The 18811-nt window shown below is 40.7% G+C and overlaps 1 protein-coding gene across 7 annotated transcripts in view; it reads right to left on the bottom strand.

The window, feature by feature from the left end:
- LMO4 (LIM domain only 4) overlaps window positions 1–18811 on the bottom strand; it is a 44051-nt gene that overhangs the window by 15996 nt on the left and 9244 nt on the right. For 2 of the 7 annotated variants that reach the window (XM_036447959.1, XM_036447960.2), the window contains exons 3-5: window positions 16563–16659; window positions 16019–16174; window positions 10437–11240 (exon numbers count right to left, since the gene is read on the bottom strand). In XM_036447959.1, the coding sequence (XP_036303852.1) occupies window positions 11232–11240; window positions 16019–16174; window positions 16563–16659 (262 nt within the window). In that variant the 3' untranslated portion in view covers window positions 10437–11231. Of the gene's footprint in view, window positions 1–4988; window positions 5586–10436; window positions 11241–13929; window positions 14140–16018; window positions 16175–16562; window positions 16660–18811 lie in introns of those variants that run through there. The other 5 variants (XM_036447957.2, XM_045584380.1, XM_036447955.2 and 2 more) reach the window with 5 other exon arrangements.

Below are 18811 nucleotides of genomic sequence, written 5' to 3' on the forward strand. Positions count from 1 at the left end.
CCCAACTGCTGGCCTGATCGCCACTCACTGCCTCTGTGTACTAGCCTGATCGCCCCTAACTGCCCCCCAACCTCCAGCCTGGTTGCCCCTAACTGGCCTCCTGCCAGCCTGGTTGCCCCACTCAGCCTAGTTCAGTTGTTTGGTTGTCCCTCACTAACTCCCCTGCCAACCTGGTCACCCCACACAGCCTGCTTGTTCAGTCATTTGGTCATCCCTCGGGCCTGCCCTGGGCAGCTAGGGGGCTGAGGGGACCCTCCTAGGGGTGGGCCCAGGCGTGCCATGTGCCTGCCACCCCAGTGGGGCTGAGAGGACTGGGCATTACCATCTCGTGGCTGTGGGCACTGCCATCTTTGAGGGTGTGGCAGTTAATTAGCATATTCCTTCCTTATTGGCTGTAGGTGCCGCCATCTTTATGAGGGCAAGGCGGTCAATTAGCATATTCCCTCTTTGTTAGATAGGAATGGTTACAGTGTGCTATGGCTTTAAATGTATACTATCAGCTTCATTATCATGGTAGACTAGCCAACCAGGGATTAGCTGTGAGAAAGCTTTAATCCTAATACGTTTTCCCCTAAAGGAGGCCGTGGGCACTGGAATCAGATTCACCTTTCTCAAATAACTCTAGCTGTGTGGCCTTGAGCACATTATGTAACCTCTCTTAAGTCCCTGATACCTTGACTGCAAATATAGAAGTAGTAATATCTGCCTCAAAGTTGTATTCTGGGGGTAACAAGAAAAAATATATGGGCCGCATCATCCTATCTAATAAAAGAGTAGCATGCAAATTGACCATCACTCCAACACACAAGATGGCCAGCAGAGGAGGGCAGTTGGGAGGGATCAGACCTACAAGGGAAGGCAGTTGGGGGCAATCAGGCTGGCAGGGGAGCAATTAGGCATCAATCAGGCTTTCAGGGAAGTGGTTAGGGGGTGATCTGGCTGGAAGGCAGAAGAAATTAGGGGCAATCATGAAGGCAAGCTGGCCAGCAGTTGGGAGCCAGCAGTCCTGGATTGTGAGAGGGATAGTCCTGGTGGGATCAGGCCTAAACAAGCAGTCGGACATCCCTTGAGGGGTCCCAGATTGGAGAGGGTGCAGGTTGGGCTGAGGGACACATCCCCCCCCCCCCCCATGCATGAATCTCATGCATAGGGCCTCTAGTTATTTAATAAATGTGTACCCTAGCAGGTTTGGCTCAGTGGATAGTGTCCACCTGTGGACTGAAGAATCCAGAGTTCAAATGCAGTCAAGTGCACATGCCCAGGTTACGGGCTTGATCCCCAGTAAAGCACATGCAGGAGGCAGCCAATCAATGAGTCTCTCTCATCATTGATGTTTCTATCTCTCTGAAATCAATTAAAAAAATTTAAGAAGTTAAAAAATAAAATAAATAAATTTTCATTTCTTCTCTGAGCTATCTTCTACCAGCATGTGGTCTGAGTTTATAGAATTGCAAATTTTACCTAAGAAAAGCATTATCACCTTTCTCCTGAAAAGTACATCATTGAAAATTTATACCCACACAAAAACCCGCAGAAGGGTGATTAGTGTAGCTTTACTCATAATTGCTAAAGCTGGGAAGCAACCAAGATGTCTTTCAGTGAGTGAATAGATAAACTGTGGTACATCCAGACAATGGAATATTATTTAGTGTTAAAAGGAAATGAGCTATGAAGCCATGAAAAAGACATAGCAGAACCTTAAATGCATATTACTCAGTGAAAGAAGTCAATCTGAAAAGGCTACATGATTCCAACCATATAACATTCTGGAAAAAGCAAAACTATGAAAATAGTAAAAAGATCCGTGGTTGCCACAGTTTGGAGTGGGGAGGTAAGTTCAGAGAGCATAGAGGATTTTTAGGGCGATGAAAATCATCTGCATGATATCATAATAATGGATACACGCCATTATGCATTTGTCCAAATCCATGGAAAGTACACCACCAACAGTGAACGCTAATGAAAATTATGTACTCTAGGTGATTATGATCTGTCAGTGTAGGTTCATCAGTTATAAAAAACTTTGGGGATACATTTAATAATGGGGAGGCTATACATGTGTTGGGGTAGGAGTATATGGGAAATCTCTGTACCTTCCTCTCAATTTCGTTTGTGAACCCCAAATTTGTTTTTAAAAAATAGACTTTTCATAAAATGAAAGAAATTACATATTACATTCTAAACTAAAAATAAATGATGTTATCCATTGTTTGGGGTTAATCTACATCATCACTCCCCTCCATTAGAGACAGGCAAGAGTTAGCTATCATAATTTTCAAAGTAAGTTTAAGACCTTATAACTCACTTGTAAATGAGAGAAGTTACTATACTTTCTATTGTTTCAGTGTTTACCCTCCGAAAGAGTACCATCTTGAGAATTTAAAGCCCTTCTTACCTTCTAATGAATACACTGAACGTATTGGCAAGTATAGCTGTTATTAGTAAATTCCTATTTAAAAGATAGGCAAAAGGAGGTAGTGAAATTAAATGATTAGCCCATGGCTAACATTCACATGGAAAGGCAAATCTAACCACAGATTCCATTTGACTTCCCTTCAGGACTAGAACTAAATTCAGTGTTTCCTGACTCCCAGGTTATTAATATTACAGTGTAATATGTGCTTTATTACATGCTTTAAAGCAAAAGGGGGAGGAGTGGAGAGGCACAGGTATCTTCATCCTCAAAAGTACAGAGCACAGAACACAAGATAAATAAGCCATCAGTAATTTGCATAGCATTTCCCTGAGGACAAAAGTGAGTGCTGTTTCTCCCTTGTTTGGTGCGAACACCTGAGGTGAAAAGGTGACATAGATGCACAAGATGCCCAGAGATGCCCAAGGAATCAGAAAGCCCCAAATCACCTGGTCTTGGGATGGAATTGGACCACACAGTGGGAAGGCACACAGTTCCAAAAATCTATAAGAATGCAAGGGAAATCAAAGTACCTTTTTTGGGGGAATGGAGAAAGTAGGGATAGTTTTATAGAACATTTAAGCAGCAACCCTGAGCAGGTTAGTAATGTTTTGGAAAATATTTTTTTTAACTTAGTCCCCCAATTCTCATCTGGCCCAACCAACCGTCTAACCCTGTTTTGTTGTTGTTGTTGTTGTTGTTAATCCTCCCCAAGGTATCTTTGCCTTGACTTTTTAGTGAGATTGGGAGGGAAGGGGAGAGACACACATCTCAACCAGGGCTAGGGATCCAGCCTGCAACCGAGGTACATGCCCTTGACTGAGACTGAACCTGGGACATTTCAGTCCGCAGGCCAACACTTTATCCACTAAGCTAAACTGGTTAGGGCAGAACCCTCTTTTGTTTTGAAAAAATAATGTCACAAATCTGTCCAGAGCAGGATAAAATGTACAGTAATGAGTTCATTAACCTGCCATCTGCATGCAAAACAAGGGCATTCCAGAGGCAGAATCCTTGGGTGGACTGATCAAATATCAAATTCTGGACTAAAATATATAAAATACAATGCAGAGAGATAAGTATTACAGCCCTACCTTCACCAAGCCCACAGCACAAGCTGACTTTCCAGAGCTCCAAAATCTTTTCTCCTTCTCTAAGGTTATCATGTTTGACTAAAAAGGGTTAAACAAACAAACAAACAAAAACCTATTTTTCACAGCATAAGGTACCTGATGTAGTTTTGTGAATTGCACCCATGCGGCCCTGGTGCCTCCACTCCACTGCCAGAGAACAGAAGGGTTAGATTTCCAGTGCTGTAGCTTTAACAAGCCAGAGGCAACGTTTCCACTGTGGTACCCCAAGCTTCATCAAGAACACTGGAGTCTGCTTTTTCTCTGTTGCAATTTTCCTTTCACCTCAGTTCTCCCTGACACACCTGTGAAGTGTCACCAAAGGCTGTATCATATCAACTTTTAAAAACTGCCAACACTGCTAATGTCTAAAACCTCCTGATGTCACAGCCTCGCAGTCCACAAAAGCATAGCTTGAGTTTTACCACACACCGTAACAGCATCCTGTGTCGGTAGGGCAAAGGGTCTTGTTGACAGGAGTGAAGTAAGACAAACAAAACCATGTAGATGGGGTGTGTGGCCAGGGTGTTTGGGGAGCCCATACAATCTCAACAAGACTCCAGCCCTTTAATCCTTCCTACAAGAGCCATTTATTTAGGCAGTTGTTCCTTCATTCTCCCTACTCCCTCATTCTCATGATAGAAATATCTCCACAGCTTAGAATTTTAAGAGAAAATACTTATTCTAAATTCCATAAACATCTACACCCTCACCAAAAAATAAAAATCCTGATAAACACGGTTCAGGCAGCTGCTTGAACTGGTTATGCAGCTTTGGCTATGGATGGCATCTGCTGAAAAACTGGAATAAATGGTGGTTTCTGGTCAAACTATAGAGTGGTATAACCCAGAGGTTGAGCTCGTGGGTCTGGCAGCCTCACTACCTGGTACAAATTCTGCCTGCCTCTCAGGCATGTACCAGACTTTAACTTCCTGATTTTGTGAGCTGAGGTCACATTATACACATAACAAATATACAATACATTATCTACTTCATTGTAATCAATACTCTTATAGTTTTAACTACATAGGGTATAGATTGATCTATGCATATTTTCCAGATCCTCACAACCTAATGATTAGAATACTGTATATGTATAACCATTGATATCCAATGAGAAGGGTAATATATCTTCAGACCAGAATAAATACATATTATTGGCTAACTTAAGTCTCATTTTGCACATAGCAGAAGAAAAGATTAAAAGACAGACTGCAAAGAGTCACTGGGCTGAGATATTCCATGAAATAACACACAGACATCAGGGGCTTTGATAACCAGTACGTTGGCACCAAACCCACTGTGGTCAAGAATAGAAGCCAAGAAAAAGTCATTTTTTGCTTAACCTTTACATCAACATTACTAAAACAGTGTTTTATTCAATTGAGTAGAAATGTTTCCTTAACTATTTTTCTCTTTGTAATCAAGGCAGCTTGGATTCAATGGCGTGTGATAGCAATTTATTTACAAATTTGGTATCTTTTTGGACTCCAGCAATTAATGGGAAAATGGGAAGTACAGCCAACAAAATGTTGAATATCAGCTCAGAATCATGTTTGGATGTAATTAAAGGTATAATCTGTTCCACTTGAACATTTCTGTGCTCTCCCATCTTAAAACAGCAAACATGAATATTCGCTATTTTGTGGTATGTCTGCTTTTCACACACTAGAACATGTAAAAATTTTCTTTAAAGTTATTGTGTGTGTATATTACTTCGCTTATACTTTTAAAAAGTATGTATTACTTCTATAGACTTAAATTCACCACAAATATTATCTATAGACTCAAATCCACAAGTCATTCAAATATTTTAAACACCCCATTCACTACTTTGTATGGGGTATATTTATCCATTTTGCTTTCTGAACTAATATGATTACTAAAGTCTTGCTCTTTTTCCTCAGCAACAACTTGTGGGAAGAGTCATTATCAGTTATATTTAATTACACATGACGAAGTAGTTGAGAACTTTCAAAAGAAATTTCTTAATAGAGCAAGGCTAAGATAGGCAGGCAGTCTGAAGGAGTCGGCATTCCAGGTTGGATAAAGATAAAATGCAATAATTAGTTTTTTTTAAGGGAAGAAAAAAACCAAGTTACAGCTCATGGGATAAAGTATATTATTGTTGCAGTCTAGCAATTTATAAGGCAAGCCTACGGAAATGCCCCAAACGCTAGGGCTCAAATAGAAGTGCTGGCACTGCCGGCCCTCGTAACAGTGCCCAGCCATGTTGGAACCTGGGCCAAAAGTAAAACAGATCCTGCCTTGACTTAAATTGTAAATGTTGTACATTAGGGGTGTCGAACTTAATCAGAGAAGGGGCCAAAATCTAAAATCCAGCCTAAATCGCGGGCCGAATGGTTTACTGAACAGTCATAAACTGTCATTGTGATGGAAACGCAGCGGAGTGCAGTGATGACAGCGCGGTGAGGGCCACATTGCAAGGCCTGGCGGGACGGATTTGGCCCGCGGGCCTTGTGTTTGACACATGTGTTGTACATCATGGATGTCTTTGCATTGATTTTGTTATTTTTGAAAATATCGTCTTAAAACATTGCCTTGATTTCTGAGTTCTTGGTATCCCCTTGCATTTTGCACCCACAGAGTACCCAGTAACCTCACTCTAGTCCTGGCCCTGCTTACTAAGTCAGCTCCCTGAACTTCAGTGACCTCACATGTAAAACTGAGGCAATAATAGTAATTAAGAGGGTTAATGTGAGAAAACATGTGTAAGAATGTCTTAATTGTAAATGTTCACATGTAAATAGATTTACAAAGCATTATAAAATTCCTAGGTGAAGTTCTAATACTAAACACTGTATTCGAAGATGTAAGGCTTTTATGGAAAGTATAAGTCCTATGACTGACAATAGAAATTGAATCAAAGGCCTTAAAGAGAGATGCAGAATTTAAGACACACCCACCTCCACCAAACCTTATTTATTAATAAATAAAGAAAAAGATATACAACTACAGCCAACACAAGCAATTTCCTTTCCAGGTTTTAGAATTATTCTCTACTTGTAAATTCATTTTGTCTTCGGGTTTTCTCTTTACAGCTCCCCAAAATAGTCAATTCAGGAATTGAAATGTTAATTTAAGAAGAAACTTTTAACGTTTTCCTCTTTTAAAAAAATTACAGCTAAAACAACAATGCAGAAAGCCCACAAAGAGATGCACTGTTCAGGAAGACGGTTCCTGAGGAAGTTGAGGATGTAAACCTTTTAATCCAGGTAGGGAGACTTTCTAGGCAGAAGGAAGGTGAAATGCCTCCTGTTCTTCGAGCTAATGATTGTTTCCGAGCTGGTTAGAATTCAGCGCTAATTGCATTTTAAAACACCACCTCTGCCATCCTTTCCTCTCTCAGGATCTTACATCAATGTTTTGCATTTTCAATAAAACCTTTGCACTTCACCTTTCTCACTGAACAGATCCTGAACTTCAGAGGTGCGGGAGGAATTCAGTTCAGATCCTTTCTTCCCCCGGAAGGTTTTGATCTGGTGGCCACAAGGCTAACCTGCAGGAAAGGCTGCCCTGCCCAGTTTCAGAGGGGAGAGAGACAATTAAAATGGGTATTTTTTTAGTGGCTCAACCCAGGCTTGTCCACTCCCAACAGAGAGTCATTAAACAACTTTCCAGTGCCATCCGAGGAACTTATAACAGAATCAATTGATTCTCATCCTATGCTTTATTAGTTGTGATTTAGGAGACAGAATGGCCCTGTTGACACAGCTGTAACATGTCAGGACCTGCAGCACGATCGGCTCAGAGCCTCCAAGTTGCAGTCCATGCTCCGCAGAATCAATCTGAACTCGAAAACGTTCCCTCTAGGAGACACGCACATATCCGTGGGCACAAAGTACTTCTCACTTCTCGTGCAACTGCAAATAGTAGTCTCACTGGAGGTAAGTTGCAAGTTCACCTTCCAAAAATCGGCCCTGACTTGCCATTGCTCTCAGCATGCTCACGATGGGAACAGAGGGCTGCAAATGCCTCTTAACTAGGTACCCAACGTGGGTGAATGTGCTGCGAGTCAGATCGCGGGCTCGGCAAGTGGGAGGCGCTGGCTGTTTAACATGCGTTCAGAGCATTGCCAATCTAAAATGGCTGCTCAGTAATACTTTAATTGCAGTTTCATGGAAACAAATTGCTCTTTAACTGCAATAAGCATTTCTGTGACTTGGCTGGACTGACAATAGGTTGTGTTAGTAACAATGCAAGAAGCCACGTCAACTTGCAAACAGTCTGTTTCCAGTGGCCCCTCAACCTGAGCCATAGGTGCGCAAGCACCTGGGAATGGAATTCCCCGGTGGAGTCATTGGGGGAAATAATCACTTTTTGACCTAAATGTTGAGGCTACATGATCTATAGCTCTTAGATTCACTGTTATACAATTTATTAGCTCTGAGAAATATTTTGTATAAACATGGTGCACGTTAGAATCTTACTATATTGACATTTAAAAGCTTCATTTTATTAGATGGTTAGCTGTTTCAAATATCAGTGTTAATGAGGGCAAAAGGAATTAAAGTCAATATTAAAAGGATGACAATTTCACAGGCTTCTTTTCGGTGTTTTCTTGTTAATAAATGAGAGACTTTGGAGTTTTCTCAGTCTGTATTTCCTAAGACACTACAGTCTGTGTTAAACTACTTCCTAATAAATTATGAAGAGATGGAAATAGTTTCTTGTGGCAAACGGTTTGGGTTGGAAAGGCTTCTCTCAGGCCCGCCTGCCTTTTGGGGTAAGTGTAGCAAGGCAGGTAAAAAAAACACCCAACCCTTTCTCAAAGGAGGATCTTTGTACAAAACCGTTTCATCAGCAAGAGTGGCAGTTTGCATAATTGGGACATGTATACGTATCATAAACATTTTTTTTAATCAGTACAGCAGGGCTCAGTTACATTTGCTTTTATTTTTAATTGCACTTGCTTGTAGGGACAGGGGGGCCATCTTGCTCTGTGACATGGGTTATATTAAATAAGGCCTTTCAAAAGAACAGAGTACATCTCACTAACATCACAAATGCAGTAATGAAAGGTGAACAAGCTGGTGGGTGTTTTTTTTTGTTTTTTTCTCTCAGCAATGTTGGGGTTGGGGGAGGAACATAATCACTGCTCACATCAGAATAAACCTGAGTGTTTTTAGTGGCTTTCTATCCACAGAGCATCCCCATTAGAGCTGGGTTTTATTGTTTGAAATGCCTCTGGTTTCAAGAAAGTGTTTTACCTAAAGCAAGACTACTACTTAAATATGTCCTATTGTATATTCATAGCTCCATTAGTCCTTCTCCAATTTAGCACATCAAAGAGAAGACTTCATCACTTGCATGTGGATTATACTAACATGAGTGACATTTGTAATCTTATAGGTCTGCAACTTAAGAAATGCTTTTAGAAGCTCGTTATTAAATAGGCAGCAGTGCTTGAGGAACCAGCCGTATAATAGTTCATTTAAAGTCTTTAATAACCTTAGCCCTCCACATCCCTCAATGCCACACTGAATTACTTACTGAAGTTATTAACTGTCTCCCTTTGAATGTCTACCCTATATGGGACATGAGTGCTTATGCCAAAAAGGATAGAGCAGATGCTTGCATTCTTATTAACATTTCCCCTTTTCCATCCCGGAGAGTCCAAGTTCCCTTACAGTATCTTAAAAGAAAAATAATGTCAGAGCCAGAACGAGTTCCTAGAAATTCCCCAAGGGTCTAACTCTAAATAGATATTATTTATGTGATTTTGTTCATTTTATTTTTGTCTTAAGCACTAATAAAACTATTCACGTTTACTCGCTGCCTTTTAGTTCTCCTCCCAGAAGAGTGCAGTTGGAGCAAGTGGTTCTTCCTCCCGGCCTGGAACCTGGAGGCAGGCAGTGGGCACAGATAGCACAGAGAAGCTAAGCTGACTGCTCGCCGAGCTGTGCCAAAGCCCGGTCTCTCAATAGAGCGAACCTATTCCTATCCTCCAGAGCTCTTTTGGAACAAGAGGGGGGAAAATGCCATTTTTAGAACGGAAATTAAAGGTAGCATTAAAACACCTGGCTTTATTAAACTGTGACAGGCAGGAGTTGCAGTTGAGATCTGCTCATGTATTGCAAGCCTGGCAGAGCAGCCTCTTTGGGTTTCCTCCTTCCAGCCCTGGCCCCACGGTGAGTCTTTGGCCTACACACACTCTCCTCAGGCCACCTCTGCGGGCACTGCAGAAGCCGTGGCTGGGGATAATCTACCGCCTAGAACTAGCAACCGAACATCTCAAGACTTCAACTAAATGAATTCCAAACCCTCCTCCAAACATATGGAAAGGCAGAGCCTACAGAGGAGTGTACGAGCAAAACAAAACCAACAGGAGTCTAGAAGCACACCAGGAAACGGCTGCTTCACCATGGGGTCCCTGAGAACCAATGGAACCTCAGAACATGTACAGGTATGATTTGGCATACTGCGTCCGCCAAAGCTATAAACTTGCTAAGAGAACAAGATAGTTATGCCACATTCTCTAACATGTTTTTCATCCAATACCCAAGGCTTTCCTAGTGAGAAAAAGAGAGTAAGCGAAAATAGCTGAAGAATCAAACAAATATTTATATATAAACACAAAAGGTTCACTGTGATATTGGAGAAGTGTAATGAAGTGCTGTTAACAGAATATTCTGAACTTAGAAGAGGGACTCCGTCAGACACATTGCTTTGTACCCCTGCCAAAAATGGCATGGTTAAGTAACTTGAAGAATACCTTATTGGCCCAAAACTAAACATACACACTACCTCTCACAACTCCTGAAATTTAAAGTGAACTTGGTATCAAATAAAAAAATAAATAAATAAACCCCTACCTTTTCCCAAAGTACAGAAGAGAAAAAAAACAATGTTTAAGCCCAAACTCCATCGAATATTTTTTCTTTTAAGTTTTTATTATTTAAATACACCATACTAGAGCAAATGTCTCTGAAAATATCACAAATAAAAGATTTTTTTTTTCTTCATTCAGCAAATTAGAAGTAGGGGGAAATTTCTACACAGTAGCTGCTATGAGCCTGTTTTTTTTTTGTTTGTTTTTTTCCGATTTTTTTTTTTTCCATTTTTTGTTCTTTTTCTTCGCCATGGGAGTAGCAACATTAGGACGAAAACACTTACATGCATACATACATTGTATTTTACAGAGATACAATAAAAGTGTTTGTGATAGAATATCACAAAAGCCACATCTCTTTATCCCATGTTCAGTTTTGATTGAAACACATTTCCTTACGACACTTAAATATACAAAGAGCAAATAGAATGTTGTTAAGGTAAAACACAGGGTACAAACTCTGGCCAGTGCCCTGCTAATTGTTAATGAGGGTAGAAAGCAGATTTGAATGCTTCTTTTAATTAGCTTCATTAGTCATTTCCCTCCTCCCCAGCTCCCTCCCCCCCACCCCCCAAATGTCCTCTGGTGGATCTTTTTTCATTTTCTCTACAGTCTCCCATTAGCCCAGGTTCATGGAGTCCTTAATGTTCATATTCAGTCATTTTAATACACCAATAAATGCAGGAAGGGCAATCAAGACTAAAGAAGGTGCAATGGCATGGAGCTGGCACTGGTGCTAGCTACAAAGGTGACTTGTCTACTGAAGACACATGGGATCCACCTGTGATGAGCAAAATCTGAGATGAAGGCACGCATTCTGCATTACTCTGACCTTTTAGCAGACCTGCAAGAAATAAAAACGGGCATCTTAGCCAAAGTGCTGATTTTGAGAGATATTAAACTCAAACATGGCTGCCTTTGTCTTCTCTACATTCACTAATCTTCTTTTATTAGATTACTTTCCAACTGTGACTTGATGGAGGCTTTCTGCGCTACTTACTCCGACAGGGAAGAACTAAAGCATAACGTTGTCTGCAGTTTTACTAGCAGAGAAAATGAGACAATAAATGGACTTTCGGAAAGTTTCTGGTGCAAAGTTCTACAATGAACTGCTTAACTCTGCGAAAAGTTTTTTCCTGTAAGGAATTAAATTTAACATCTTGCCTAGTAGTCATATTCAAAGGCGCACACTCCGAGCCATGTTCCTTCCCAGGAAGTTTTGGGTTAATATGCTCAACTGTATAACCTTTGGCAAATTACTCAACCTGTCTGTGCCTCAGTTTCCTCATCTTTAAAGTGGGGATAACATGGCTGTCATAAGGATTACATCCATGTGTATGTATGTGTATGTATGTATGTATATATATACACACACGTACGTATATATCATATGTATATACATATACGTATGTGTATATATATACACATGTGTGTGTTTGTGTGTGTGTGTGAGTGTGTGTGTGTGTGTGTGTGTGTGTGTGTATATATATATATATATATATATTTCAACATTGCCTGGCACTTAATAAAACCTAAGCAAATACTGGCAGTTACCATGACTATTCTTATTATTCCCACATGTCACCTATTCACCTATGTCCTTCTTGATATATAGGTATGTTACCTGCATGAGTATGTGTGTGCAGGTGTTTACATGTCTATCCGTACACATACACACATATGTACATATAAACAGATACTTTACATCTATTGTTTCCTATCTGTTGCAACTTGATACTACGTAATCTGCATATGTAAATCAAACACATGTAATGTGTTAATGATTTATGATCAGTTGAAAGAATGTAGTTCAATGCAAGTCTAATTTTAAAGTCTAAGTTAGAAATGGTAATCCACACAGTCGTCAAATATCATCCGTTTGCAATTACCAAAATGAAATAATATTAGATTTTTATGGCTTTTAAATGACATTTTGAGCTTCCCGGGAAGTTCTCGTTCCACCCTTTCTCTAACTTACCGAGAGCCTGAAGTCTATTAGGAGCTGCAACCCCCCACTTCCAAGCTAATTAAAGTGGTGGAGGCTTAATTCCCCAGAGTGGAAGCTCAGTGTGAGCAAGGTAATTTGTCTGTCCGGAACAAAGATGCAGCAGCGGCCAGCGAGCATATTTAATAAATGAGCATCAAATGCCCTCTACGATGGACACACACGCTACACCAATTATGTGACTGCAAGGAAACCGCGCGGCGATATGTAAACTAGGACACGCGCTTCGTTTCCCTCCAACCAAGGTGGCGTGAGGATCCCTGATGCTGCTGAAAGGCAGAGAATTCTAGGTGGAACCATCACTCTTGAGAGGAAGGGAAAAAATTCCACAGCAGGCAAAACTTTATTTAAAAACAAAATTAGCCACAACTTCTGATTGTATGGACATAACTCTCTTCTAGATGGAAGGTAATATTCTCCTAAAGAGAGCGGTGCCTCTTTGAATATCACGTTGTAGGGTCACGTTGTGGAGTCTATATCACCAGTGGCCTTAGACCTCAGTCAAGAGCTGGCATGATTGAAAAGCTGAATGTTACTGTTTTTCTCAGAATCTACAAGAGCCAATGATGCAGAGCAAGAACTAAACTGCACACCCCAGACAATGGGAACAAATTCCAGGGGAATAGAAGTTCAAAGGGACCCGATGATGGGGTCTATACTTTCCATACAATTAGCTGCCTTTAAAAGAAGAAATGTACAAAAAAAAAAAAAAATCAACTCATTACCTCTCAGGCAGAGGATGCTTGTGTATATTTATTATGCATCATGCACAAAAATGATAATTGGTTCTACAAATAGAAGGAACCGGCCAAAATTAATGTCCAATTTTCCCTACCAAAAATATGGAGCGCGCAAGAGAGAAGAAAATAAAATGGAGCCACGTGTCATTTCTCCCCAGCTCAGCTCCCCCAGAAAAGGAACACTGGAGGCTCTGGGGAACACAATTTTAAAGCGTTCCCCAGATCCAGAAAGCAGTTTCTGTCCCACCAGGAAGTGTTTTCATTACCGCTCCCCCCTTGCCCTCTCATTAATATCTCTCTGGACCACATTCAGCTTGCCCAAATCCTCTATTTACAAAAACTACCTTGTGAATGGACTGTGCTCATGGTGAGCTGAGCACCAAGGGCGAGACATTTATACCAACAGGGAAATGTTCTTAATTAACATCACTCCCCCCGCCCCACCCCAAACCATAGCTTCTCACCAAACATCTGACAAAAACATATCCTTAAGTTATATTTCCTTATGCCTTTTAAGAGCTATTAATTTTTGAAGGCCACCTGTCTCTGTTGGCTTCCAACATTAAGAAAATATACACTGGTAGGTTCTTATTCACTGCCTAGTCTATTTTGTATTCTAAAATGAACACCCTACCACTTCTCACTCACCACCACTGGGTAAAAGTTATTTAAAAGACAAACAAACAAACAAAAACACACTTGGATGAAAGGCATAATCCATGCAATTTTGTTAACACGTAAAACCAGATTTCTTTTTTCAGTGTTGCTCTGTTCCCTCCCTAAGAATTCTAAATTTATACCACATTATATTCAGAAGGATGGGACTGAGACCCTGCTCGTATTTCTTGCATGTCCTCTGCACTTGGCCCCTAGCTAACACAGCCACTACCTGCATCCTCAGTGCTTCACAGTTTGGCTACAGTTCCCATCTTGTCTCCATATCCTTCAATTCTCACCATGCACGTTGCTGAGCTGTAACAATCATTTTTTATACTTTGCTAAGTCAGGAAAGAAATGGTATAAAACCAGCAAAAAAAAAAAAATTAAAGAGAGAATTTGGGGGGAAACTAAGCTTTTATATTGGAAGGGGTGGGAAAGTGAACCAATATTTTATTCCTAGCTCGTTTTTCTTTGAGCTACCAAGTAACTACAAATGTCTCTGCCTCCAAATTGAAATGGGGATCTCTACATATTTATGCGACCCATTCATTGTTCACAACTCTACCCTGTAGATTCATTTCATTACAACTCAAACCCATGAAAATCTGTATGTATTTATATGTACAGCAGCTTGAAATGCCTCATCAGTGGTGACTGGTTAATTTGCAATAAAATATTTGACTTCTATTCTTAAAATGGTCTTCTGTGTAGCTTCCCCTTGTTAGTAAATTAAATAAAGTGCATGTATTATGATGTACTTAACAGGTAGTTATAAAGAAATGAGAAATACATTTAAAATTATCCCATAAACTTGAGTAAGGGAAAATGATAAATATGAGCATTAAAAATACGGTAGTGTGATTCTAAATTGTTAAAAGTTTACAAACATTAGTCATTTTCCCCACAGGAAGCACTGAAACAAATTGTATTACAGAAGACAAAGCAGCTTAATATTTTTTTCCGAAACCTTTGAAGCTTGCTAAATTTCTATGTGCAGATAAATGTTGTTTTTTTTGTGTGTGATCCTTACAACAGACATTAATGAAGTTCCTATTGTAAATCCATAAAGAATTACCAAGTGAAGTGTGCACTTTTTGTTTCAATGCAATAACTCAGTGCTGTGTGATTGCCTGGGTTAATGATGAAAAAGTCAAACATACTATCAGAGCTGATGGAAAAATCTATCACCAATCTGAAATTAAAATTCATCTGTGGTCAATAAGATTTAATATCCATGCAAGTGGCGCTGTAAAGAGTAAATGAATCAATGTCATCAATACATAATCAGTATGAAATATGATGTGAATAAAATTATGCGCACGAGTCATACATTTCACTCTTTTCTGGGCCAGTGTGGAATGAACAGTCTCTTAACTGAAGGTTGACAGTAATTGTTACAAATTAGGCACAGCAGTTATCAAAATGCACTCACTTGCATAGCTATAGGACTTATTAAGGAGATTAAAATAGATCTAAAACTATCCAGTACTGGGGGTGCTGAACAACTGTTGATCACTAATTTTCCCTCTCAAGTGCCTTCTAATACCACATGACTTGTGCACTGGTGTCATTTCCTCATGTCTAACACTGGTCCAAAAACTTTCCAGTTGCAGATCAAGAATTGGGATCCATAATCTTTAATGGAGCTATCAGTGGCCCAAAGTCACTGGAAAGAGCTAGAACTTTGTTTTAAAAGTCATAGCTTATTCAAATTTTTCGGGACTACCTTTGGAATTACAGAATGCTTTGTAAAAACTGCTCTTCTAAAGCATCGGTGTCCAGGCTGCTATTATCCATTCCGAAATCACTCTTTCCTGACAAAGACAATTCCCTTTCCTACCATAACGTTCTAATGTTCCTCCCACAATAACCTATTCACATCCACTGTACTTCTGAATATCAAAACTATCAAATGGGATTAAAAAAAAAAAAAAAAAAGCTGGTTATATAGAAGTTTTATGCTTTGCTCAACTCCGCATGTGACAGTCCAACATCAGCAAAGCTACAAACCTAAGTCGGGATTTTTTCTAATTAGAAGAGATTCACAATTTAATCAGCTCTCCTATTTCTGAACCCTGTATGGATGGGTAGTCTGCATTTCTTTACAAGGGCATGCAAACATGCAAGCACCCAGGAAAACCCCACTGCTCAGTCCAAAACGCTGGAGCCTCCCTACTTGGCTGTAATACAGCTTATTAGCAACTGCGGGGTCTTTACCTTCTGGTCTGGCAGTAGTGGATTGCTCTGAAGTGAATTCAAATGGCCATTGATGAGAGCTGTAGGTCTATCATGTTCACAAAATAAACTGCCATTGATGTAGTGAAACCGATCTCCCGGGACCAGGCGATTCCGGCAGGTAGAGCATGTAAAACACTGAGAGAGAAAAAAAGCAAGCCCACTGAAAACAAGTACAAATTAAGTCTTTCTTTTGGTCACAAGTTTATAAACTGGTTTTAAGCGGGTATCTGTCAAGTACAGAGCTACTTAGGGTTCAGTGTTTTTCCTTCCTTCCAGGTGATTGCAAAATGCACTATATTGGATCTGCACAAAGTGGGAAACAGACGAACATGTGTACTTGTGGGGGAGGGAGAGGGCTGTACGGGGCCGCGCGGGGTGGGTGGGTAATCATCACTGCCAATCCAGTCTCCATGGATTCCTTTGGTGTTTGCGGCTTGAGAAAACAGAGTTCCTCCTATGGAGAAAGGCTTTGCCCCAGGTAGGAGAGGGAGGGTTCTCTTGAAAAGAGGGGAGCCAGAGCTACCTTAAGATGATACACATTGCCTTGGGCCCTCATGACGAGTTCGCTCGCAGGAATCGACTGTCCACACGCGCTGCAAGCACCGCTATTCCCAAATAACCTGAAACAAAGATGACAGGGACACCCATGAGTCAGTCCTCCTGAACCACAGAGAAAGACAGAAGCAATCCCCCCTCCTGGCCTCTGGCCCTCCCTCCTGAATGCATCTGACAGAGACTAAAAGCTTAGGTAGGGGCCGGCACCTTAGGAGTGATTTACATAACCTGGGAAAACCCTTTTGCGGGGTCACAGCTAACTTTTGCCCACCGCCGAGGAAGAGGATGCCCAGATTTAATCAAAATATTGACTTACATCTCTAGCAAATACTAAACAATTCTGTTCTACACACATTTTTATCAGATTACCGGGTTCATCGTAAAAAGAAAAAGAAAAAAAAAGATACCATCCATGACTGGAGTTCAAATGCATTGTGTCCTTGAAATTATATGAAGAACTCTTTTGTACTTTAATCATATCTTGAGATATGAGTCATCAAAAGGGTTAAGAGGATTTGATTGTATATCTAAGAAGACATCATGCTCAGTGTATTGAAACTCCCGTAAACCTCCATCGGTGCAGACTTTCCATTAGAAACTCTCTGCTATCCAGGTTGATATATAATGTGTATGGGTTAACCTTTTCAATCATGGTGTCAACACTTAAGATTTGCCTCTGCTCATCTCTTTCATCCTAACCTTCTCTCTCTCTTGATAATGAAATGCTTGCTCCAACTTCCCTCTATCTGCTCCTGAGTCCACAATTTAGATTACTTCATCTCTGCTAGCAACAAACTGAATGAAATTTCGATTTGAGCAGAAAGTAATTTACCGGGATCTGGACCCATTTGTCATCATATCTCTCTGGGTGTTTGCTGTATCACTGCAGTTTTCCTATGCAATCAAATGAGACCACAACATCTGCCATGGGGGAGGAGGGGGAGAAGGAGAAGGCTGCAGAGGAGGGGAAAGCTCAAGGAAGTGTGGTGCACTGAAGGAAAAATATATACACAATTCCTTCTATCTTTCCACAGGCGCCACAAAACATTTTAATGAATGCCGAACTTTGGCTTTTTATGGAATCAGTAGACTCAAGCTGGGAAGCTTTATTTGCTTTCGGGCTTCCATCTTTAATATCCACAAATATTTATTAAACAGACCAGAATGATTTCACATTGAAAAGTGGTATCAGAACAAGCAAGCAGAATCAGAGAGGCACTTTCAACCCTGAAAAACAAGGTAATAGGACTTACAAATTAACATACCGGTGCCGTAATAAATATTAATATTTACATTTCCTCCTTGTTCAAATAAAGTCATAAAATGCAGTTTGTGTCAAACCGGGAGACATGTTCCTATAGAACACCCCATAATCTGAATGATTGCGGCATGCCTCTATATAAAAATAATTGCTTTGAGTTTTCAGAATCTGGTCTTGCAGAAGAGGCTTGTCATGTTCAAACTACTAATTTGCTGTCGCCACTTTATTGAAAATAGCCTGTAAGTTGTTATTAAATGTATCGACTGAACGACAGGGAGAGTAGTAAAACTGCCCCTTAAGATGGCTTTTAATAGGAAGCCCGAGAAACAAATTTTGCAGCAGCATCGATTTGAAGAGTTCAATCAAAACTCCATTTCAAAACTAATTAGTCTGAGATCCAGGACACATTGACACGTTCTTGCAGAATCAGAACAGTTACGGAGAGAAAGCTGAAATAATACACTGTCAGGACCTCTAGCCGTAGGACCACACAGTGTGGGAGCTCGGGGCGGCGGGCCTGCGTCTCCAGATGCTGGACCACTTCAGGAGCCCTGATGAGGACCGCCTGGTGCTTCACATGCAGCATCCCTCGAGCCTGAGCTGTCAGTGCTGCAGGCAGCAGGGGGTTCTCAGGAAGGCAGGGTGACCAGAGAATTCGTATGGCTATGGAAAGAGTTTCTGGCAAACACCAGGGCTATTCCAATCCCCAAGGTGGATACCATGTTCAAGAAATTAGGGTAGAAGTAAAGTTAAAAACCTGCCAATGTGTCCAAATACATGCTGAGGATAAGGGGGGAGGGGGTGTATGTGCAGAGAATAGGGGTGGGTAACAGAATCTTGCCAGAGCTAAGGACCAAATATCCTCCTCTACAGCAACCCAGAAGTATTCTAATGGATAGGAGCCTATAATTATGGCTGCCACTACCAACAGGTACACACAGAGACGCGGCATCTCA

The sequence above is a fragment of the Pipistrellus kuhlii genome, unplaced genomic scaffold (genome assembly GCF_014108245.1).
Source record: "Pipistrellus kuhlii isolate mPipKuh1 unplaced genomic scaffold, mPipKuh1.p scaffold_m20_p_2, whole genome shotgun sequence".
Lineage (NCBI taxonomy): Eukaryota > Metazoa > Chordata > Mammalia > Chiroptera > Vespertilionidae > Pipistrellus > Pipistrellus kuhlii.